We start from the raw sequence: 26,492 nt of genomic DNA on the forward strand, positions 1-26,492 counted from the left end.
AAATCTTGATCTACTTGACTGAGTTTTGACAAAGGAATATGCAATTTAGGTTACAAATGAAAGGAATTCATTTCATGTCTCAAAATGCAAAAATATTGTAAAATCTCATCCCAGTTTTTAATGAAAAGATGGAAGTGTGCTGGTGTACCAAAGACATAATTAGTTATTGAGAAATAATTGGCTTTGCTATTATTATACATTGCAGATCATTTGTTATAAAACAGCTGTAATATTGCAAAAGATGTGAAGCCTAGAATTACAGCTAATTTCTTAAAAGGTGTAATGCCCTCTTTTAGCTTGGTCAGTGAGGCTATTATAAGCCCATTCCCAGGCTAACATGGTAGAATATTTCTTTACCATTAACTTTCAGTGCCCATAATACATTATGACATCCATATGATAAGATGCTTTAAAGCATGACACTGGACTATTTATTTTTATAGCAGTGTGAAGCTCTGCGTTTTCTGGTTCAATTCCGCTGCACACCACATCCTGTACAAAGTATGCTACACCCTTCACCCTTACAGACACCAACTGAAAGGTTTCTTGTTAAAATGGAAGAGGACTCTGGAACTTATTTTTAGGAGCTTTCCATGAATTATAAGGTAGAAGGAGTAACCAACTGTTGCCCTATTGTGACTGTTATAATCAGCTGAGGATGCCTCATTGAGATTACTAGTCCAAGAGGAAAAAATTTGAAACGGGGTGTTATATAGTGATGTCACTCGGAGACAAAGAAGGAGAATAGCAGGTTTAAACTGGAACCATCTTTTTAAGAACAGACATGTGACATTCTAATAATATGAGAAATAATACACAAAGTGAGAATGTATTCATTGACCTTTCTGAGAAGTAATAAGTCCCGTCGACCAAACAATGTCGTTTGGCGGGCCCCAGGGGAAGAGCCTTCTCTGTGGCAGCCCCGGCCCTCTGGAATCAACTCCCCCCGGAGATTAGAACTGCCCCCACACTCCTTGTCTTTCGTAAATTACTCAAGACCCATCTATACCACCAGGCATGGGGGAGTTGAGATACCTTTCCCAGGCTTTTTTTTTTATATTTATGTTTGGGTATGTATATGTTGTTTGCTTTTTTAAATATGATGTGCTTTTTAATATTAGATTTGTTTTTGCTGGAATATTGTTTTTATTATTGTTGTGAGCCGCCCCGAGTCTTCGGAGAGGGGCGGCATACAAATCTAATAAATTGAATTGAATTGAAGAATCAAAATGGATGAACAGTGCATTTGAGTGATAGAGAAAGCAAGTAGAATGCTTGGCTGCATAGCTAGAGGTATGACAAGCAGGAAGAGGGAGATTGTGATCCCGCTGTAAGGGAAAGGCGGGACATGTCGAAACATTTAAATATGTCAAAGGGTTAAATAAGGTTCAGGAGGGAAGTGTTTTTAATAGGAAAGTGAACACAAGAACAAGGGGACACAATCTGAGGTTAGTTGTGGGAAAGATCAGAAGCAAGGTGAGGAAATATTATTTTACTGAAAGAGTAGTAGATACTTGGAACAAACTTTCAGCAGACGTGGTTGGTCAATCCACCGTAACTGAATTTAAACATGCCTGGGATAAACATATATCCATCCTAAGATAAAATAATGTACAGGAAATAGTATAAGGGCAGACTAGATGGACTATGAGGTCTTTTTCTGCGTCAGTCTTCTATGTTTCTAAAAATATGGTACTTGGTGAGATCAATTAACTAACTAGACATATTTTTTGCCAGCCTATCAAGCAAATGAATGAATGAATAAATAAATAAATAAATTGTCGTCGTCCCCCCCCGCTGATATTTTTCCTTGACTAAAAATTTATTAGACTTTTTTTAATGAAGAGGTGGTGGTGTTTCCTAATTCATGGATGATGTTATGATATTAATTACAGACCATTCACAACATTTCATCCGCATTAGGATATTGTACAATAGATTGCATGCTCCTTTTTTTTGACAAAAGTTGTTGATTAACCAGCTCCAGTTTGTTAGTCTCTGCATTGCTCTTCAAAATTTCTGGAAAACTTTAGTTAAAGATTTTACAGATTCTTAATAATTGAAATGATCCAACTTCATCTTCTGACACTAGAAGCCCTTGCAATTGCTAAACTGGTGGCCTATGAGCTGGTTGCATCACATACAGACCACCCCCAGCCCAGCTCCACGAAAGGGAAAAATGTTATGATACATAAGTGCACTGGTGTGTCTTTCGTCCCCTGTCCAATTGTCTTTCCTTTCTTTCACCTATCTTATATATTCTCTTCCTTTCATATATCCTTTCCTCTAAGTTCACTTTCACCCTCTTTTATATTATCACATGTCTATTTTTCTTCCTATGTATTTATGTATTGGACAAATGAATAAATAAATAAATGATGGCAATGTGACGTCACAAGTATTCTAAGGTATCTTGAATGTTGACATCTCTATTATTCAGAATACTTTTTCCATCTTAGTCTGATTTCTGATGGGTTACTCTCAGAACATTAACATCATATCAATTTGAGGCTAAGCCTTTTGAATTCAGGGATCTTTTGGAATCTTCTATCATTTATTTGCTTTCTTTACAGATGTTTTGACAACTACATCTTGTTTCTCCTAATAGTTTTCTGAAGTTCTTTGTTAAGTTCATTCCTGAAGTACTGTACCTGTTTCCTGAGTTTCACTTCTCTTTTGGCAATTTCCTTAAAAAAATTTTTAACAGTTTTATTAGCTTATAAAATACAAAAATACAAAACCAAATAGTAGGGATCAAAGAAGGTCCCTACTGTAGAAAAGAAGGGGAAAAAGAAAAAAAAAGGCATAGATTTCTGATTCTCTCTGATGAATTAGAAAAAGGCATTAACATCTTCTTTCTTTGCTTTTTTGGCAATTTCCACTGTGTGTTTTAACATCCAGTTTGCTTTCTTTTGTTTTTTTTTTGGGATTGTGATAATTTCTTTTCACATTCCTCCCTAACAATTTCTTTGATGATTTCACTCCATCGTTCTCTGGTTCCCTATGAATCAGGTTTAAGATTTTAAAGCTGTTTGTGATATTTTTCTTGAAACTGGTGACAAATTATGTTAAGATCATGTAATTAAGACCAGTCAGCTTTCTTCTTTCCATTATCTCAACTTGGAACAGTATATATTCTTGGCATTCATTCCCAGCAATGCCTCCCAATGACATGATGAGGCTATAGGACTTGAGAAGAGATAAGAGCCATAGGTGATATTGTGAAATTATTATTATTATTATTATTATTATTATTATTAATAATAATAATAATTAGATTTGTATGCCGCCCCTCTCCGTAGACTCGGGGCGGCTCACAACAGTGATAAAGAACAATATGTATTGACAAATCTAATAATTTAAAATCTAAAATAGCAATTGTACATTGAAAAAATATAAAAACAAGGAACCCCACTATTAAAAAACATACATACAGTATAATCAGTATAATCAGCCAATAGCTGCCTTTCTAAATCTGAGTTCCTAGAGATGATTTCAACTATATCTGGAATTCTAGGAATTAGTGTTTTTAAAGGCACTAAGTTTTAGAAAGCTATCTTTGTTCACTAATCAAATCCTTTCCAAGGAGCTAAGGAAGGCAGATGTTGGGTTTTTAAAAATAATATTAAAGGTATTGTTGCAGAATATAAGCTATTCCAAGTAATGCTTCTTTTTGTAATTGACAGATGGTGATTTTGCCAATGCTGACAAAAATCAAGTGGTGTTCCAGATATTTTAAAATTTTACTTGAGACACCTAGTATTATTGATATTACCTTGATTTTTTTTGTCCATTCTATTTCTGCTTGTAAAATTTTCAATTTGGGATTTTGTCCACTTCTCTCTCTTCTATTATATCATCCTCAGATATTGCAATGTCTACTATACAGTGGTACCTCTACTTACGAACTTAATTTGTTCCGTGACCAGGTTCTTAAGTAAAAAAAATTGTAAGAAAAAACAATTTTTCCCATAGGAATCAATGTAAAAGCAAATAATGTGTGCGATTGGGGAAACCACAGGGAGGGTGGATGCCCTGTTTCCTCTCAAGAGATTCCTAAACAGGCCCCATGGAGGCTTCTCTCTGCCTTTTCCGGCCCTGTTTAATACCCAGGAGATTCCTAGAGAGGCCCCATAGAGGCTTCTCTCTGCTTTTCTGGTTACAGTTTCACAGGTTCGGGTTTGTAAGTGGAAAATGGTTCTTGAGAAGAGGCAAAAAAATCTTGAACACCCGGTTCTTATCTAGAAAAGTTGGTAGGTAGAGGCATTTATAGGTAGAAATACCACTGTATATACAGACATTTTTGTCTTTCTTATAGTTGTTAAGTCTTGAGTACTGTGTCACAGAAGCTTGTCTGTTTGACTTCTAAAGTTCTAGAACACTTTAGCTTTTTATTTGCTATTAATGTGCCTATTTTGTGATTCCCCTAACAGTTCTTGCTTGCACACACATTATTTCTTTCAGATCTTTGAACATTATTGCTACTTTGTAATGACACTGTTTGAAATCACTCTATGCAATATTTTTACAGTAGTAATTAGGTGGTTGATTGTTTCTTCAGCTTATTTGCAGAAGTGTTGTCTGTTGCTATCCTATTATTATATACACAAAAATGTGAAATCACAGTTCTTTGTCTGCTATTGGCCTTCATATGCATAGACTTCTTTCAAAGAACATAGAAACATAGAAGACTGACGGCAGAAAAAGACCTCATGATCCATCTAGTCTGCCCTTTTGTATTTTATCTTAGGATGGATCTATGTTTATCCCAGGCATGTTTAAATTCAGTTACTGTGGATTTACCAACCACGTCTGCTGGAAGTTTGTTCCAAGGATCTACTACTCTTTCAGTAAAGTAATATTTTCTCATGTTGCTTTTGATCTTTCCCCAACTAACTTCAGATTGTGTCCCCTTGTTCTTATGTTCCTATTAAAAACACTTCCCTCCTGAACCTTATTTAACCCTTTAACATATTTAAATGTTTCGATCATATCCCTCCTTTTCTTTCTGTCCTCCAGACTATACAGACTGAGTTCATGAAGTCTTTCCTGATACGTTTTATGCTTAAGACCTTCCACCATTCTTGTAGCCCATCTTTGGACCCGTTCAATTTTGTAATTGTGTATTGGCATAGTATATGTGTGGATCTAAGCAGTGTGGCCTTCTATAATTTACAGATGAACATTTTGTCAAGGTACATATTTTGTAAGTGCCATCCTAGATTTTTTGCTATGGCACCCACTCTGTCGATTACCATGGCCACCTTTCAGTTTCAAAGTTCAGATATTTAAAATTTCTGATGTTCTCTGATTCTTTGTCCTTATTTACTATCCCCTGATATCGCTACATCAATTATCCCCATTTTCTTCTTCCCAACTACAGTTAAATTTGGTGTCTTAGGCACTAAGATTCTGTCATTTTTTGTTTAAAATCCCCCAATGTTTTAACCTGCTCATTTTTTAAAAACTTTTTTTTCAACTCTGTGGTCCTATCAATTTTCATTCCCGGCATAGGTTCATTTTTACAGATGTTTCAATGACTCATTTTGGCAACTATGGTATGTTATTGTTTAAACTGTAATCAGTTTGTGCTACCTCATTCCACAAGCTTAGTATATGATTAGCTGTTTCCTCTGCTCCTTTGCATAATTTCACTTTGAATCATTTAATCATTTTTCAATTCTAGCCTTGATAGCATTTTTTCAAATACAGCTTGTTCTTGAACAGCAAAATCAAGCTTTCAGTTTCTTTTTTAAATGTTTCATTTGTATTGGGGGTAAATTTATCTATCTCTCTATCTCTCTATCTCTCTATCTCTCTATCTCTCTATCTCTCTATCTCTCTATCTCTCTATCTCTCTATCTCTCTATCTCTCTATCTCTCTATCGCTCTATCGCTCTATCTCTCTATCTCTCTATCTCTCTATCTCTCTATCTCTCTATCTCTCTATCTCTCTATCTCTCTATCTCTCTATCTCTCTATCTCTCTATCGCTCTATCGCTCTATCTCTCTATCTCTCTATCGCTCTATCGCTCTATCTCTCTATCTCTCTATCTCTCTATCTATCTATCTATCTATCTATCTATCTATCTATCTATCTATCTATTTATGTACTTAACTACCTCTCTACCTCTCTACCTCTCTCTCTATCTCTCTATCTCTCTATCTCTCTATCTATCTATCTATCTATCTATCTATCTATCTATCTATCTATCTACCTACCTAACTATCTAACTACCTATCTGTTAGATTTGTACACTGCCCCTCTCTGAAGTCTCGGGGCGGCTCACAACAACACAAACAATACAAATCCAAAATTAAAACAATTTAAAACCCATTAATATAAAAACAATCATACATCTCATACAAACCATACATAAAGTGGAAACAGCCCAAGGGAATCAATTTCCCCATGCCTGACGACAGAGGTGAGTTTTAAGTTGTTTGCAAAAGGCAAGGAGGGTGGGGGCAGTCCTGATCACCGGGGGGAGTTGATTCCAGAGGGTCGGGGCCGCCACAGAGAAGACTCTTCCCCTGGGTCCCGCCAGATGACATTGTTTTGTTGACGGGACCCGGAGAAGGCCAACTCTGTGGGACCTAACTGGTCGCTGGGATTCGTGCGGCACAAATACCCAAAACTTTAACCTTAGACTGTCTACTGTTGACCTCCCCAGCCCATTCCTAAGAGGCCTGTAAGGGGCATGCATAAACACATTAATGTGCCTACCATCCCTGTCCTAATGTTCTCATGTACTCAAAACCATCTCATGTATACATGTTTATATTTTTATTGTAATCTTATATATGCTTGACAAAAATTTTAAAAAATAAAAAATAAAATGTCTTTAATCTCTTTTGTTGACTATAACACGATGGGGGTATGACAATTGTAGAAATACAGTGATCCCTCTATTATCGCGAGGGTTCCGTTCCAAGACCCCTCGCGATAATCGATTTTTCACGATGTAGGGTTGCGGAAGTAAAAACACCATCTGCGCATGCGCACGCTTTTTTTCTATGGCCGCTCATGCGTAGATGGTGGAGTTTGCGTTCCCCGCCGCCCACGCAAAGGGGAAACCCCAATTCGGCTCCTCGCTGCTGCTGCGCTACCGAGCAGATCAGCTGCGGGGCGGCCGAAGGAACCTTCCCTGGGTCTTCCCCCTCTTGCTGGCGGGCGGGCGAGCGGCGGGCATCAGCGAGGAGCCTGGGTTTCCCCTTTGCGTGGGCGGCCGGGAAGACCCAGGTTGGGGGCTCGGGGGGGTGCTGGGAAGCCCCCCAGGCCGGCTGCAACCTTTTAAAACAGCTGCGCCGCTTCCCAGCTGAGTCCTGAAGCCAAAAGCGGAAGTTCGCCTTTGGCGTTTGGCTTCAGGACTCAGCTAGGAAGCGGCGCGGCTGTTTTAAAAGGTCGCAGCCGGCCTGGGGGGCTTCCCAGCACCCCAGGCTGGCTGCGACCTTTTAAAACAGCCGCGCCGCTTCCCAGCTGACTCCCGAAGCCAAACGCGGAAGTGGTTTTTAAAAAATTAATATTTTTTTAAAAAATCGCGATATAGCGTTTCGCGAAGATCGAGATCGCGAAACTCGAGGGATCACTGTACTCTTTTCATTACATATTTATCATTTCATACAGCAAAGTAAGAAAATGGAAAATTTTATTTATAAAAAGGGAAGGAGGTAAAGAGTGCCTTGTGTCAAAGGAAGAAACATAATGGCATTATAATGATACTGTTTAGATTGGAAATTTGTTTTGGAAGGAGTTGCATTAAGCATAAATATTATATTTGGCTTCTCCCATATTCTGCGGGGGATGTGTTGCTGTAGACTTCTGCCTTCAATGCAGATATATTTATTTTTTTAAAAAAATCTTCCCAGTCAATTAATTCTTATAGGTGCAGATAATCTGGAAACAGTTATTCAATATTTATCCATTACCCTGAGGGGGGAATCACTGACCCCTCAGAGAGGGTCCGCAACTTGGGCATCCTCCTCGATCCACAGCTTACATTAGAGAACCATCTTTCAGCTGTGGCGAGGGGGACGTTTGCCCAGGTTCGCCTGGTGCACCAGTTGCGGCCCTATTTGGACCGGAAGTCACTGCTCACAGTCACTCATGCCCTCATCACCTCGAGGTTCGACTACTATAACGCTCTCTACATGGGGCTACCTTTGAAAAGTGTTCAGAAACTTCAGATCGTGCAGAATGCAGCTGTGAGAGCAATCACGGGCTTCCCCAGGTACGCCCATGTTACTCCAACACTCCGCAGTCTGCATTGGTTGCCGTTCAGTTTCCGGTCACAATTCAAAGTGTTGGTTATGACCTATAAAGCCCTTCATGGCATCGGACCAGAATATCTATGGGACCACTTTCTGCCCCATGAATCCCGGCGACCGATTAGGTCCCACAGAGTTGGCCTTCTTCGGCTCCCGTCGATTAAACAATGTCGGCTGGCGGGACCCAGGGGAAGAGCCTTTTCTGTGGCAGCCCTTTGGAACCAGCTCCCCCCGGAGATTAGGACTGCCCCCACCCTCCTTGCTTTTCGTAAACTTCTTAAGACCCACCTCTGCCGTCAGGCATGGGGGAATTGAGCCATCTCCCCTGGCCTATATATTTATTTTATTTTTTTTTATTTTTTTATTTTGTCCAATACACAATGAGGGTTTTAGTGGGTATATATCTATATACACATAGTAAAATACATGATGAAGGTTATAGAGGAGATACTCATAGTAAAATATATCTATGAAAGAATAGAAAAGAAGATATAGTAATAGAACATATCAATGAAAGAATAGAAGAAGAGATATAGGAATAGAAGAAAGGTGTAGGAGATATAGGAGAGCAATAGGACAGGGGACGGAAGGCACTCTAGTGAACTTGTACTCACCCCTTATTTTATGCATGGTATGTTTGTGTGTGTGTATGTTTTATTTTTAAATAAGGTTTTTTTTAGTTTTTTAATTATTAGATTTGTTACCGTATATTGTTCTTATTATTGCTGTGAGCCGCCCTGAGTCTATGGAGAGGGGCAGCATACAAATCTAATAAATAATAATAATTTATCAATATGTGTTTTCTTAAAAAATGGGATGATGCATTGCTGCTTGAAATATCTCTTGCATGCTAACTCGCATATCTTAATGGAAATTCATTCTGCTTTATTATTTCGTGACGAATAATGGAGCAAATGTTTAATTTCTTTCAACCACTTACGAGTGGCATCGCTTTTTCTCTCTCTCTTGCTTGTGCAGGCAGTGTGTTCATACACTCTCTCTCTCTCTCTTGCAAAATATAAGACAAGGCCAAAGCTTAAATTAAAATCCTCAGGTTCTTATCTCCTTCCCACAGGAAAGCAAATCTATGTTGAAAACCGTAAAATTAAGAGGAGAGGAAGGATAGCATAATTTAGCAAAAACCCATGCGGAAGATTCTGAGCTATATGACTGGAGGGATAGGTCAGACATTAAAATGATACTACTTGCTAATGCAAGTTCCTTTAGGTAATGCTCTGGAAACAAGGGAACGTTTGCAAAGGAAAAGTAGCAGGTTTTTTTTAAAAAAATGTGGCAATTTTGTAGTGACAATAAAACACAGATTCTGGTCCTGTGTTTGGAATATGGTCTGTCCTACCAATAATGCACAATTTAAATAATGTCGATGAAAAAATAATCTTTTTTTTCGTTTCCACTATTTTATAAGTGGAGGTTTAAAACGAAGCAATATCTGCATTTTGGAATGACTCTCTCTTTCCTTCCCAGAAGCCTATCCGATATGAATGCATATTTGTGATTATTTCAAAGAATGCTGAAAGGGGTTTTTACACAGTGTTTTCAAATTATACTGAGATTTTTTTTTTCTTTCTTGAGTGCAGAAAAGGGAGAATGAACCAAAGGACATGATTTAATAATGCAAATGAGTCTCAGACATTTTTTCATGTTTTGCATAGATGTATGTATGAAAAGAAGGGGGGATTACTGCGGTAACTCTAATACTTTTCAGCTTGAAGGGATTGCTGCACCCATCAACAGAATAGCTTGATTTCTTTCCATGCTTCAGAGAAGGCTTCCTTTACCTTGACTATTGAATTCCATTTTGCAGCAAGAGAATTGCTTCTCTTTTAAGGAAGACAGAAAACACGATGCTGCTGATAACACCGCAATTTTTTTATTATTATTAGTAGTATTATTTTATTATTTATTATTATTTATTCGATTTGTATGCCGCCCCTCTCCGAGTCTTCGGAGAGGGGCGGCATACAAATCGAATAAATAATAATAAATAATAAAATAATAATATTATTATTATTATTATTATTTATTAGATTTGTATGCCACCCCTCTCCAAAGACTCTCCAATTGCCAAAAGCTTAGTGTTGTGGTTAGCTCTGGCCCAGCTCCTGCCCCAAGGAATGTGCAGGTGGATGTGGGGGAGACATCCACATGCCGCAGGCCTGTTTTGCTCCCGATGGAATCTGTTGATGAAGCCTCCTCTGACCAAGGAAGCATGAGTGACAGGGAAGAGGGGAGTTTGGCAGACAGCCCAGGAGGAGATCAATTATCTGTATCATCCTTGGATTCTGAACAAGAATTAATGACAAATCCACGCATGCGTAGAGTGATGCGTAGGAGACAACAACTGAAGGATTATTACAAGAGAAAATGAGGCCACCTCTGGTTGGGTGGGGCTCCAGTAATTAGGGCTGCTGCTATAAATAGCAGCGTGTGGGTTTGGCCCTTGTGAAAGAATATCTGATCGCAGTTTGTCAGGAATCGTGTGTTGCTGTTTTCTGGACATTCATGATAATGTCTTGAGAGTCTGTGTAAATCCAGTTTTTGTGGCTTATTCAACAAACCATTATTTAAATCTCCACTTACTGTGAGAGTTAGCATGTGTGAGTACGGGTCGTCCTCGATTTACAACAGTTGACTTAGGGGCCATTCGAAGTTACAACGGCACTGAAAAAAATTGCGCTATGATCATTTTTCACAGTTACAACCCTTTCAGCATCCCATGGTCATGTGATTTACATTCGGATGCTTGACGCTGACTCACATTTATGACAATTGCAGTGTCCCAGGGTCATATGATCACCTTTTGCGACCTTCTGATAAGCAAAATCAATGAGGAAAACAGATTCATTTAACAAGTTACTAATTTAACAACTGACTCAGTGATTCACTTAACAAATGTGTTGTTGGTGTTGGTTATTACCTATGAAGCCCTGTATGGCTCAGGGCCAGACTATTTATGGGACCGTCTGTTGCTGCATACCACCTAGAGACCTATAAGAGCACAGAGAGTTGACTGCCTCCAGGTCCGTCGACTAAGCCAGGGGTCTCCAACCTTGACAACTTTAAGACGTGGCTGTGGGTTTTGCCTCCCAAGGACAATTCCATCTGTCCATCCATCACCCTGGGGGGGGAATTATTGACCCCCTCGGAGAGGGTCCGCAACTTGGGCGTCCTCCTCGATCCACAGCTCACATTAGAGAAACACCTTTCGGATGTGGCGAGGGGGGTGTTTGCCCAGGTTCGCCTGGTGCACCAGTTGCGGCCCTATTTGGACCGGGGGTCACTGCTCACAGTCACTCATGCCCTCATCACCTCGAGGCTTGACTACTGTAACACTTTCCACATGGGGCTACCTTTGAAAAGTGTTCGGAAACTTCAGATCGTGCAGGATGCAGCTGCGAGAGCAATCATGGGCTTTCCCCAAAATGCCCATGTAACACCAACACTCTGCAGTCTGCATTGGTTGCTGATCAGTTTCCGGTCACAATTCAAAGTGTTGGTTATCACCTATAAAGCCCTTCATGGCACCGGACCAGGGTATCTATGAGACCGCCTTCTGCCGCACGAATCCCAGCGACCGGTTAGGTCCCACAGAGTGAGCCTCCTCCAGGTCCCGTCAACAAAACAATGCCGTTTGGCGGGGCCCAGGGGGAAAAGCCTTCTCTGTGGCGACCCCGGCCCTCTGGAACCAACTTCCCCTGGAGATTAGAATTGCCCCCACCCTCCTCGCCTTTCGTAAGCTTCTTAAAACCCACCTCTGCCGTCAGGCATGGGGGAACTGAGATATTCTTTCCCCCTAGGTCTTTACAATTTATGTATGGGATGTTTGTTTGTTTGTATGTATTTTTGGTTTTATAATAAGGGTTTTTTAGCTGTTTAATATTGGATTTACATGCTGTTTTTTTATTACTGTTGTTAGCCGCCCCGAGTCTACGGAGAGGGGCGGCATACAAATCCAATTAATAATAATAATAATAATAATAATAATAATAATAATAATAATTGAAGTCCACAAGTCTTAAAGTTGCCCAGGTTGGAGACCCCTGGACTAAGCAATGCGGGTTGGTGGAGCTACAGAGGAGGGCCTTCTCTGTTGCTGTCCCGGCTCTATGGAATCAATCCCCAGCCAAGGTCCATACTTCTCCCACCCTAATTGCTTTCCGTAAGGCCACGAAGACCTAGCTTTGCCGGCAGTCCTGGGGCTCATGAATCAACATCTATCATGGCCAAATTGTATGAATGCTATGTATGTATGATGATTTTTACTTTATTATGGGTTTCAATTTTGGTTTTATTGTTAGATTGCACATTTGACTTCTTTTTAATTGTTTTCCATATTTTATATTGTTGTTAGCTGCCCTGATTGGACGGCACAGAAGTCGAATTAAATAAATAAATAACGGTTGCCAAAAAAAACATATCGTAAAATTGGACAAAACTCTGCTTAACAAATGTCTCATATAGCAACATAAATGCTGGGATTAACATTTGTCATATGTTGAGGATGTTTAGGCAACCAGAGTTAAATTGTCCCCAGTGTATCTTACTGTTCAGATATAAAAATGAGGCAATTAAATACGCACTATTTTTATCAGGCCTACGGGTCTAAGGAAAAAAACAAGCACAAGAAAGTAATGCTACTCAAGCCTTTTTGTTTTTGTTTGCAGTCCAATAAAGTTCCTGTGGTACAACCTTCCCATGCAGTCCACCCTCTTACTCCACTCATCACCTACAGCGATGAACATTTTTCTCCGGGGACACATCCGTCACACCTCCCCTCAGACGTCAACACAAAACAAGGTGAGCTAAGCCTTCCGTTTCTACAGCCTTTGAAAAGCTGTTAGGAGAAAATCTCTCTCGTGTTTTCTTTTGAGAGCCTCAGATGCTGAAAAGGATATTTTCATACCATGAAGGGGAAGGTTGGTTCTCTAAGCTTGTGGGTAATAATAATAATAATAATAATAATAATAATAATAATAACAACAACAACAACAACAACAACAACAACATAGAAACACAGAAACATAGAAACATAGAAGTCTGACGGCAGAAAAAGACCTCATGGTCCATCTAGTCTGCCCTTATACTATTTTCTGTATTTTATCTTAGGATGGATATATGTTTATCCCAGGCATGTTTAAATTCAGTTACTGTGGATTTATCTACCACATCTGCTGGAAGTTTGTTCCAAGGATCTACTACTCTTTCAGTAAAATAATATTTTCTCATGTTGCTTTTGATCTTACCCCCAACTAACTTCAGATTGTGTCCCCTTGTTCTTGTGTTCACTTTCCTATTAAAAACACTTCCCTCCTGGACCTTATTTAACCCTTTAATATATTTAAATGTTTCGATCATGTCCCCCCTTTTCCTTCTGTCCTCCAGACTATACAGATTGAGTTCATTAAGTCTTTCCTGATACGTTTTATGCTTAAGACCTTCCACCATTCTTGTAGCCCGTCTTTGGACCCGTTCAATTTTGTCAATATCTTTTTGTAGGTGAGGTCTCCAGAACTGAACACAGTATTCCAAATGTGGTCTCACCAGCACTCTATACAGCGGGATCATAATCTCCCTCTTCCTGCTTGTTATACCTCTAGCTATGCAGCCAAGCATCCTACTTGCTTTCCCTACCGCCTGACTGCACAACAACAACAACAACAACAACAACAACAACAACAGCATTGAAAGGGACCTTGGAGGTCTTCTAGTCCAACCCCCTGCTTAGACAGGAAACCCTACACTATTTCAGACAAATGTTTAGTTTCAAGTTTTATTGGATTTATATGCCACCCCTCTCCAAAAACTCGGGGCGGCTAACAACAATCATAAACAGTATGCAATAATAATCCAATACTAAAAGCGAATTAAAACCCCTTAATATACAAAACCAAACATACATACAAACATACCATGCATACAATTGTAACGGCCTAGGGGGAGAATAAATCTTAATTCACCCATGCCTGGCGGCAGAGGTGGGTTTTAAGTAGCTTACGAAAGGCAAGGAGGGTGGGGGCAATTCTAATCTCTGGGGGGAGTTGGTTCCAGAGGGCCGGGGCCGCCACAGAGAAGGCTCTTCCCCTGGGTCCCGCCAAGCGGCATTGTTTAGTTGACGGGACCCAGAGAAGTTTGACCAAATGTTTTTTTTGGGGGGAAATTGCCTAATTTCTATTTTCTAATATATTTACATCAGCAAGTAGCCATTTGAATCATATCCAAAATTATATTTATACCAACTTCACATCTCTGTGGGTAGCAGAATATGCCAACTGCCTATTGATGGCCAAAAACTTAATGGGTGATTTTAGTCCTCTTTGTGAAACACTATTACGAAACACTGTTGGCTAAAACGAGAGACCATGCAGTGATAAATAATGATTTGTTTATCTTAACGTCTCTTGCTTTGCAAACCTCAGTCCAGGTGTAAAAGCTAGTTCCTTTGTTTAAGGTCATCTAATCATTGTGCTGCATCTTTGTAGATTTTATAATGTTTATAAAATAAAGTAGAACAAATGGTGTGGTGACCTAGAAGTGGAGCTCTCCCCTCACCACCAGGAGGCTGTGAATTCAATCCTAGGTGTTTTGTCAGGCTCTCTGGTAGACTCCTCCCAAAAATTCACAGGTACAAATTTCAGACACACACACGTTTGAAAATTCAAAACAATGTTCTTTATAATGAAAATTTACTTAACCTAAGCCCTCTTTTGGTATAGCCAAGAGCACTCGTCTCCAAACAAACTGGTAATTTGTACAAGTCCCTTATCAGTTCTGTGATACTTAGCTTGCAGCTGTAAGGCAATTCACAGTCCTTCTTCTTTCACAAAGTGAAACACACTTTGCTCTGGTTTAGTTTCAAAGCGGGGGAAAATCAGCACACAAAAAGTCAAAGTCAGTAAAGCAGTCACGAAACACAACGATCAGATAATCCTCCACAATGGCCAAACCCACAGGCTGCTATTTATAGCAGCCTCACTAATTACCACAGCCCCACCCAACCACAGGTGGCCTCATTTTCTTTGATAATAATCTCTCAGTTGTTGTTGCCTATGCATCGCTCTTTGTTATTTGTTATTATGTACTGTTTTTTATTATTGTTGTGAGCCGCCCCGAGTTTGCGGAGAGGGGTGGCATATAAATCCAATAAATCTAATCTAATCTAATCTCCGCATGCGTGGCTGTATCATTAACTCTTGTTCTGAATCCAAGGAGGAGCTAGATAATTGATCTCCTTCTGAGCTGTCTGCCACACTCTCCTCCTCCCTGTCACTCATGTCTTCTTGGTCAGAGGAGCCTTCATCAGCAGATTCCACCGGGGGCAAAACAGGCCTGCGGCATGTGGATGTCTCCCCCACCTCCACAGTCCTTGGGGCAGGAGCTGGGCCAGAGCTAACCACAACACTAGGTAGAGCCAGGTTTCTCTCTCTGGGTACAAACCAGATGAGAAAAACTAGTAGAATAGAAGTGCAGATTTAGTAGAAAGTCTGACAGTGTTGAGGGAATTATTTGTTTAGTAGAGTGATGGCGTTCGGAAAAAAACTGTTCTTGTGTCTAGTTGTCTTGGTGTGCAGTGCTCTGTAGCGACGTTTTGAGGGTAGGAGTTGAAACAGTTTGTGTCCAGGATGTGAGGGGTCAGTAAATATTTTCCCCCACCCTCTTTTTGACTCGTGCAGTATACAGGTCCTCAATGGAAGGCAGGTTGGCAGCAATTGCTTTTTCTGCAGTTCTGATTCTCCTCTGAAGTCTGTGTCGGTCCTGTTGGGTTGCAGCACCAAACCAGACGGTTATAGAGGTGCAGATGACAGACTCAATGATTCCTCTGTAGAACTGTATCAACAGCTCCTTGGGCAGTTTGAGCGGGTGCAGATTATTCTTTGTTGTGCTTTTTTGATGATGTTTTTGATGTTAGGTGACCATTTTAAGTCTTGAGATATGATAGAACCTAGAAATTTGAAGGTCTCTACTGTTGATACAAACAGATACAAACTCAAAGTAAACCCTTCCAACTCGACTGTAGGAAATACGATTTTAGCAACCGAGTAGTTAATGCATGGAACTCACTACCTGACTCTGTATTATCATCACTTAACCCCCAAAACTTTACCCTTAGTCTATCCCAGTGGTTCTCAACCTTTCTAATGCCGCGACCCCTTAATACAGTTCCTCATCTTGTGGTGACCCCCAACTATAAGTTTAGCACCAATTCTTCCAACAGATCTTTAAGCTGATTGGCAAGAGGTCAGAGGGACACCCCCACCCCCTGTAAATGCCTGATTGGTTGGATTGTAAAAATATGTTCCGCGATGCCAGAATAGAAGCTTTAGTTGCTAACACCATTGGAAATTTGTCTTTTCCCATGGTCTTAGGTGACCCCTGTGAAATGGTCATTCGACCCCCCAAAGGGGTCCCGACCCCAAGGTTGAGAACCACTGGTCTATCCACTGAAAGTGGCTAGCTAAGAACCCTCTGCGCATGGGCAAAAACTTCTATGCATGTGCAGAGTATCATTGGTTTTTTATATTAAGGGTTTTAAATTGTTTTTAACTATTAGATTTGTATGGTTTTGTTGTTGTGAGCCGCTCCGAGAGGGGTGGCATACTAAATAAATAAATAAATGAATGAATGAATGAATGAATAAATAAATAAATAGTGGGAAACAGAAATAACAGGAATATTTAGCTTTTTCACACACTGTCTGTCTCTGTGTGTTTGCCTCTCTCGTCAAATGGTACCTCTACCATGTTTTTGGAAAGCCCAAATTTTATGTGTGTTGCACACATGTGCACTGCATATAAAAATACTGTATTTTTGGAGTATAAGACGCACCTTAGTTTTGGGGGGGAGGAAAATAGGGGGGGGAATCTACCTACCAGGTATTCATCTGGCTAGCGTCCTTAGTCTGGTGAACTTCACACATTATTTTATCCTCTGGTTAGGGCTGCAAACCCCCCCCCCCAAACTTGGCAGCTTTTAAGACTGGTAGACTTCCAACTCTTTAGCTGGCTGGAGAATTCTGGGAGTTGAAGTCCGCCAGTCTTAAATACATGCTGGTTCACTTATGCACGCCCCTTAGTGACCTCTTAGGAAGCGGGAGAGGTCAACAGTGGATAGTCTAAGGGTAAAGTTTTGGGGGTCAGATGATGAAACTACAGAGTCTGGTAGTGAATTCCATGCATCAACTCCTGCAGTCGAGTTTGGATCGGTTTACTTTAAGTTTGCATCTGTTGGGAGCTTGTGTGTGGTTGTGGTTGAAGCTGAAGTAGTCATTGACAGGAAGGATGTTGTAGCAGATGATTTTATGGGCTATGCTTAGGTCTTGTTTAAGGCAACGTAGTTCTAAATTTTCTAAACCTGGGATTGTAAATCTCGTTGCATAGGATATTCTCTACATGGGGCTACCTTTGAAGAGTGTTCGGAAACTTCAGATCGTGCAGAATGCAGCTGCGAGAGCAGTCATGGGCTTTCCCAGGTATGCCCATGTCACACCAACACTCCGCAGTCTGCATTGGTGTGATGTAGATGTATCCGCAAGCGAAGCAACGCAATGCAAATTTGTAGGGAAGGTAATTGGAGCCCATCCCTGCCTCTTTCTCGTTGATCAGTCATGGTGGATCTTGCTGAGTAAGCCTACTCACAAATGATCCCCCTGCAACAACTGGCCGTCATTGAAACAGCCTGCTCACTTTGTTGATGCAGGAAGTCCTTAGTGGTTTACGCTGACTTCTCTATTCCGTATGAGTGGAAGGGCTTCTTAATTGCACTAACCAAATGCTAAAGATGCTTGCAAACCACTTCCACTTCATTCCACTCGTGGTGCTTGTGGTTGGGGAGTCTTCTGTTCTGCAAAGCCTCTAATCACGGCATCGGCATTTGTGGCTAGAGTTCCTTCTATGATCAAGAAGACGATGATGCTAATGAGAGAAAGGAGAAGGGATGTAATCATAGAAGAAAGGAAAGGTTTTGTCTCCACAATCTAGTCCTTCAATTCCCTTAGATTCCCGAAAGAGATGATTCACAAATAATTAGAGCCATCGGTATTGGTTTATTCTCTAATCAAGAAACTATGTTTTGTAAAATCAAAATGATTAGGGTCAGAAAATACACCCCACCAAGAATTCTCAAGGTTTACCAGTACCCTCTCAAATTTGGCAGGACCCAGGGGAAGAGCCTTCTCTGTGGGGGCCCCAACCCTATGGAACCAACTCCCCCCAGATATCAGAGTTACCCCCACCCTCCTTGCCTTTCGTAAGCTCTTAAAAACCCACCTCTGTCGTCAGGAATGGGGGAATTGAAATATTCCCTTCCGCTAGGCTTATAAAATTTATGTATGGTATGACTGTACGTATGACTGATCTCTTAAATTGGGTTTTTTAAATTTTTTAATATTAGATTTGTTTACATTGTCTTTTTACTGTTATTAGCCGCCCCGAGTCTGAAGAGAGGGGCGGCATACAAATCAAATAAATGAATGAATGAATGAATGAATGAATGAATGAATGAATGAATGAATGAATGAAAAAACAAATATACACTGTTCAAAAAATTAAAGGGAACACTTAAACAACACAATATAATTCCAAGTAAATCAAACTTCTGTCAAATCAAACTGTCCACTTAGGAAGCAACACTGATCGACAATCAATTTCACATGCTGTTGTGCACATTCAACTTTATTCAATGAATATATTTCATTCATTCAGATCTAGGATGTGTTATTTGAGTATTCCCTTTATTTATTTTTTTGAGCTGTATTTCCCATGAAAAAAATGTAATGATTCTGATGGCTGCCTTAGGCAAGAAATAAATATTCCACTTATTTTTAATAATTAAATTTTAATCTGTGTGTCAGGTAAAACAATTATAGATTCCTGCAACTTTAAAAATTAAAACATTTATTAGAAATGAAGAAACTAGAATAAATCATCACCTATTTTTAAATGAAAGAAATATTTTATTTTGGCATATTTTCTGAAAAAATAGAAATTATTTTTTCATTCCTCGTTATACCTCATGCTCTTTATAGCAACAACTGAAGAAACCCTAACTTGCATAAATAGCGTATTGCAAATGGAACATTTATGGTCATAGCTTTCCCACTTTATGCTCATATATTTGTTCTCATTTTGTGCACTGAGACTAAGAAAATATATTTTGGGGAAATGAGAGTTCTGTCCATTTCGGCTGCATTAAAATCCACAAAACACAGTACTTTGATCAAAGCAAATTAAGAAAGTTCCACCAACAATTTTAATATAATGATGGATTTTATCAGGCATTTCAAAAAGTGTTCTTCCTTTCTTTATTCTTTATTGGCCAAATGTGATTGGACATACAAGGAATTTGTCTTTGGTGCAATCAAAATTAATAGTAAGGATATAAGCAAAAAATTATAGTCATGCAGTCATAAGTAGGAAGATAGAGGTGATAGGAACTATGAGAAGACTAATAGTAATAGTAATGCAGCCTTACTAAATAGTTTGACAGTGTTGAGGGAATTATTTGTTTAGCAGAGTGATGGTGTTCAGGGAAAAACTGTTCTTGTGTCTAGTTTTCTTGGTGTGCAGTGCTCTATAGTGACCTTTTAAGGGCAGGAATTGAAACAGTTTATATCCAGGATAAGAGGGGTCAATAAACATTTTCACAGACCTCTTTTTAACTCATGCAGTATACAGGTCCTCAATGGAAGGCAGGTTGGCAGTAACTATTTTTTTCTGCAGTTCTGATTATCATCTGAAGTCTGTGTCTGTCTTGTTGGCTTGCAGAACCTAACCAGAAAGTTATAGAGGTGCAGATGACAGACTCAATGATTCCTCTGTAGAACTGTATCCGGCAGCTCCTTGGGCAGTTTGAGCTTGCTGAGTTGCTGCAGAAAGAACATTCTTTGTTGTGCTTTCGTGAGGACGTTTCTGATGTCAGGTGTTCATTTTAGGTCTTGAGATATGATATATCTCAACATACATCAAGAGAAATTAGTTGAAGAATATAATATTGTTCATAGAACTCTTCTGCCCTTGTTAAGAAAATGAACAAGGTGGAAAACCAATCCATAAATGCAATAGAATTTACAGATCTGAGTTCAGCTCGTTTACATTTTTTTAATGAGATAAGAATGCAATCTTCAGTCTTTCTGTTCTGCCGGCATGTCTCAATCGCCCGTAATACAGGGTAATTAGTCCAGGAAGACACACACCACATGATAAAAGGAAAACCCAAAAGTTTTTATAAACAGAAAAACAGAAACAGCTCCCTTTTTAAATGTCAAAGGGATTTTCTGGTACATGCAAGGCACAGGTTAAATGCAGTCCAATTGCTCACCCAATAACTGGGAAATTGAGTCCAATTCTAAAGTCCAGAGAGTCCACACACACAATCCTGAACAGCAAAAACCACCATCTTGACGAAACAATGAATCAGATAAACTGCCATGAGGTTAAAACACCAGGCTGCACTTTTATCTGTAGCACTAATTACAGCAGCCCCACCCAACCACAGGTGGCCTCATTTTCTCTTGTAATAATCCTTCAGTTGTTGTCTCCTATGCATCACTCTACGCATGCGTGGATGTGTCATTAATTCTTGCTCAGAATCCAGGGATAATACAGATGACTGATCTCCTCCTGGGCTGTCTGCCAAACTCTCCTCTTCCCTGTCATTCACGCTTCCTTGGTCAGAGGAGACTTCATCGGCAGATTCTACAGGGAGCAAAACAGGCCTGCAGCATGTGGATGTCTCCCCCACATCTACCTCCACATTCCTTGGGGCAGAAGCTGGCCCAGAGCTAACCACAACAATGTCCAGAGTGGATGGAGATTTTGACCCCTAAGTTACTTGCAACTCCCCATGGTCATGTCAGTTCAAAGACTCCTAAGCTAAGCCAAAACAAAGCAAACTATATTGTGGTTTAGTGCAATGCCTAAAACTACCCCTCATCTAATATGTATTAAAATACTGACAGGTGTTTCACTTTTTAGGATGATGAAGCAAAATAGAACTGAAATAGACATATGGTATTATTTCAAGTTATTCACATATCCAAAGCTCTACTATATTCTGGCTCTTTTTCTTAAAAATCTGAGATTGTTTTAGCTATTACCTCTTGGTAACTTAGACTAGTATTGTGCTGAAAGCTCAAAGTAGATAGGAATTGTGTCACATGATGTCTTATCTTGGCTGATAATGTGAAACTAAAGCATATGCGTGCATACAATCCTCCAAGCAGTTGTGATATTTAATCATATTATTTCCTGGCACATGAAGGAGTGCTTTTATTTAGCTCTATTGCCTGGAGATTCCTAGTGATTCTTGGTAGGTGCAGTAGAAAAGTACAGTGTTCCCTCGATGTTCGCGGGGGATACGTTCTGAGACCGCCCGCGAAAGTCGAATTTCCGTGAAGTAGAGATGCGGAAGTAAATACACTATTTTTGGCTATGAACAGTATCACAAGCCTTCCCTTAACACTTTAAACCCCTAAATTGCAATTTCCCATTCCCTTAATAACCATTTACTCACTATTATTACTGGTACTCACCATTGAATAAGACACTTGGTGATTCTGATATTTATAAACATAATTATTTATTAACAATAATTATTTTTTTGTTATTTATTTGCAAAAATTATTAGTTTGGCGATGATGTGTGACGTCATCGGGCGAGAAAAAACGTGGTATAGAAAAAAACCCGTGAATTATTTAATTAATATTTTTTGAAAAACCGTGGTATAGGCTATTCGCGAAGTTTGAACCCACAAAAATCGAGGGAACACTGTACTGTGGAATGGATAATTTGTCTATGTGGCTTCAATAGTATCTGTGCTTAATACATAGTATTCTGCCCATATGCCTTATTGTAAAAGGAAATTTTAAATTCTTCTCGTAAACATTACCCTATGAACCATCAGTAACATTCTAGTCTTTTTATTAAAAATTAACCTTTTTTATCTCGCAAGTTTCTTTAAAGTAACTTTATATACTGAGATTCCAAGGAAAATAATGTTATGTGTTGTTTTAGGAGATTTTGTAAAAGAGGAAGGAAATTTATAAATGTAGCAAAATAAGATTCACCGTTAGATGTGAGTAGGTGTGAGTGTGGTTATTGAAATGGATGTCCAAGTGCTGCCTCTATGTTGGTTGAGGCAGGCAGGACTCCCTTGGGTACCATTTGTTGGGGGTCAAGGGAAAGGGGGGTTTGCCTTCTCCTTCTGCTCAAGATCCCCATGTACAATTGGTGGGCCACGGTGTGACACAGAATTATTATTATTATTTATTAGATTTGTATGCTGGATTAGATTGTATGCTGGATTCGATGGGCTTTGGCCCGATTCAGCATGATTCTTCGTATGTTCTTACGTTACTATGAGATTAGCTAGTAAGTACAGACAAGTAGTTTGGAACATTTACCGTATAGTTGAATGGATAGCTGGATGTTTATATAAGGCAGCTGCAAGAAGAATGTAGTTCTCATTAATTGCATTTTCTTAATTGAATTTGATACTGTAGTTGGCCCTTCTAAACCAGGGGTGTCAAACTCACATTGTCACAGCAGTGTCAGTATCTGGACTTTTACCCCCTTCGCTAAACCGGGTACATGATGTTTCCAGCCCATGGGCTGGGAGTTTGACAGCCATGTTTTAAACAATCTGATCACATGTTTTAAACAATCTGATCACTGCCGGGTTTTTTTACATTTTGAAAGTGTGAATTGATGGATCATTTCCAGTGAGACGCTCTTAGTCTATTCCAAAAATATTAACTACTACAAGAGTGACCTTGACCCTCAAGAGTCGATATAATGAGGTGCTTAGCCAGAGCTGAAGTGAGACTCAGAAGGTAAATGAGTCATATCAAGGATGACCACTGCAGGCCTAAAAATGATTTTTAATTAACCACTGATCCCCAGTGGTGACAAGTTCATAAAAGCTGTACATCTCAAGGGAACCATATTATTATTATTATTTGTTAGATTTGTATGCCGCCCCTCTCCAAAGACTCGGGGCAGCTCACAAGAGTAATAAAAACAATATAGTAGTGGAACAAATCTAATATTAAAAACATATAAAACCCTATCATTATTTAAAAAACCAAACAGCACATTCATACCAAACATAAAACAAAGTATTAAAAAAAGCCTGGGGGAAAGGTATCTCAACTCCCCCATGCCTGGCGGTATAAGTGAGTCTTGAGTAGTTTACGAAAGACAAGGAGGGTGGGGGCAGTTTTAATCTCCAGGGGGAGTTGGTTCCAGAGGGCCGGGGCCACCACAGAGAAGGCTCTTCCCCTGGGGTCCGCCAAATGACATTGTTTAGTCGACGGGACCTGGAGAAGGCCAACTCTGTGGGACCTTATCGGTCGCTGGGATTCGTGCAGTAGCAGCCGGTTCCGGAGGTACTCTGGTCCAATGCCATGTAGGGCTTTAAAGGTCATGACCAACACTTTGAATTGTCACCGGAAACCGATTGGCAGCCAATGCAAGCCACGGAGTGTTGAAGAAACGTGGGTGAATCTTGGAAGCCCCACGATGGCTCTCGCGGCTGCGTTCTGCACGATATAAAATGTATAAGCAGCAATTTATAAAATCTAACAAGTCTTTTTGAAACTGCTGCATTCATTCATTCACCTAGCCTCTTCTTATATATTTAGCTGTTCAATATGATTTTTCAAGGCTTAAATCTATTAAAGTCACACAAACTCTACTACTTTATCATTTGTGCGTCATATAACTTCTTCCTTTTTTTTTTCTTTTTAAATCAGAGAGAAAATCAATCAAGAAATGTAAAAACTACGAGTCTTGTAGCATAAGCTTTTCTGGGCCAGACCTTACTCCATCAGATACATGAAGCAGTCACCTAATGGGTAGGTATATATATCCTAGTACAGAGAGAAGGAAATTGATATCTATAGGGAGAAGAGTAGGGGGAGAGGCCCAGTGGTCAAACAATGAAAGAGGGGGTGGACGGTGTAATCACAATGCCATGCAGAGCACAACTGATTATTCAATGCAACCCACTTTTACACAAACTTATGAAGAAAAGGCATATTTTATTTTATTTTATTTAAAAAGAAAACTGGAGTCTTAAGATAAAGACCTATTTTTCTGCAAGATTGCATCAGGGCAACTTATTTCCAGTTAACAGAATCCATTTATATTTAGCTTATTTATTTTTTAAAGAATAGAAAAATCTGTTTCAAAAAGTTACGGCATAACATTCTGCACTCACCTCTCAACCAGTTCATTAACGTTAGATTTTAAAGTTGAGTGCAGTAAAAATGTTGCAAAGGTTTCCCCACAAACCTTTGAAAGAACTAATAAATGATTCCCAGTAGATCAGAGGTCTTCAATCTTGGCCACTTTAAGACTTTGTGGATTTCAACTCTGGGAGTTGAAGTCCACAAGTCTTAAAGTTGCCACGGTTGGAGATACTTGGTTTAGATAAGCATTTTAGTTCTTAAGTGCTGGTCCTCTTTGATGGCATCTTCACCTGCAGTCCCTCAGTAAATATGCCCTTAAAACAACTTCACTTTCCAGGCCACACAGCAGAAAAAAGCACGATGTAGTAACATCATCTTAAAGTGATGTGTCTCTGCCCTAGCATGCTGGAAATCCTGCAGTTGTCTGCAGCTAGCTCCTACATTGTTTTGGTCATAAACATCTTTCTCCAGGAATTGCATCAGGAATTCTTAAAACTCAACTTTAATTTGAGAAGGCAAAGGTTAAAAAAAAAGATTTGCAAGTCTTACCAAGTGCCCAAGGTATATCTTCTATAAGACCCATCCATATGGGATAATAGCATATTGCTTGCTGCCACTGATAGCCCTTGGGTGACACTATCCTAGAAGATGGTCATTGATCCTCACAACTTTATATGAATGCTTGTCCTTCCTTAGAAACTGTACCCAAGTCTAAAACAGGGTGCAACACCAATGAGATACCTAATGTAAGTTAATTTGTGATGCCATTTCTGTTCCATCCTTCCATATTATTATAATTATTTATTAGATTTGTATGCCGCCCATCTCAGAAGACTCGGGGCGGCTAACAGCAATATAAAAAGACAATGTAAACAAATCTAATATTAAAAACAATCTAAAAAACCCCAATTTAAAGAACCAGTCATACATACAAGTATACCATGTATAAACTCTATAAGCCTAGGGGGAAGAGAAATTTCAATTCCCCCATGCCTGAGGACAGAGGTGGGTTTTAAGGAGCTTGCGAAAGGCAAGGAGAGTGGGGGCAACTCTGATATCTGGGGGGAGCTTGTTCCAGAGGGTCGGGGCCACCACAGAGAAGGCTCTTCTCCTGGGTCCCGCCAAATGACATTGCTTAGTCGACGGTACCCGGAGAAGGCCAACTCTGTGGGACCTAACCGGTCGCTGGGATTCGTGCGGCAGAAGGCGGTCCCGGAGATATTCTGGTCCGGTGCCATGAAGGGCTTTATAGGTCATAACCAACACTTTGAATTGTGACCGGAAATTGATCGGCAACCAATGCAGACTGCAGAGTGTTGGTGTAACATGGGCATACCTTGGGAAGCCCACGATTGCTCTCGCAGCTGCATTCTGCACGATCTGAAGTTTCCGAACACTTTTCAAAGGTAGCCCCATCATTCCTTAATAAACAACATCAGCCATAATATTGAGAATTCATTTATCTCTCCATTTATTTGCCCTTCTTTGAGAAACAAAACAAGGATTTTCCTAATTCAGGAAGATAAATGACATCGGAAGCTGCTTAATTTGATGAAGCTATTGTCCTTTTACATAATTTTATAGTGCTCATATGCTGTGCCTATTTGTAATCCACTAGTGATCGTACTAGTCTCAAATGAGTCACACTCATTCTGATTTGTGTTCTGCATAATATTGTGGTGCATCTACTTTCTTGTGCAGTGCTTGATTTGGCTTTGCTTTGGACACCTCCTTCTCTTTGTACCTAGGGTATATGCATACACATTTACCTATTGAGGTGACTATATATTTGGTTTATGAAAACTTATGCCACAAAAAAATAATGATAGATACTAGGTTCCAGTTAACTTTTTGACAATGAAATCATATCAGGTTGAGGAACTGCAATCCTTATTAAGGAAAGCTAACCAAATTTGTCACATGATGATAGACAATGCAAATATAGTCTCCAGTTTCAGTCATTGAATTTAATTCCAAAATACAGTGTTCCCTCGATTTTCGCGGGTTCGAACTTCACGAA

At 39.7% G+C, this 26,492-nt stretch overlaps 1 protein-coding gene across 3 annotated transcripts in view; it reads left to right on the forward strand.

Moving 5' to 3' along the window:
* Positions 1 to 26,492, forward strand: part of LEF1 (lymphoid enhancer binding factor 1) — a 140,618-nt gene that overhangs the window by 60,145 nt on the left and 53,981 nt on the right. For all 3 annotated transcript variants that reach the window (XM_070757896.1, XM_070757897.1, XM_070757898.1), the window contains exon 4: positions 12,954 to 13,086. In XM_070757896.1, coding sequence (XP_070613997.1) covers positions 12,954 to 13,086 — 133 coding nt within the window. The remainder of the gene's footprint in view (positions 1 to 12,953; positions 13,087 to 26,492) is intronic.

This window comes from Erythrolamprus reginae, chromosome 7 (assembly GCF_031021105.1).
Source record: "Erythrolamprus reginae isolate rEryReg1 chromosome 7, rEryReg1.hap1, whole genome shotgun sequence".
NCBI lineage: Eukaryota > Metazoa > Chordata > Lepidosauria > Squamata > Dipsadidae > Erythrolamprus > Erythrolamprus reginae.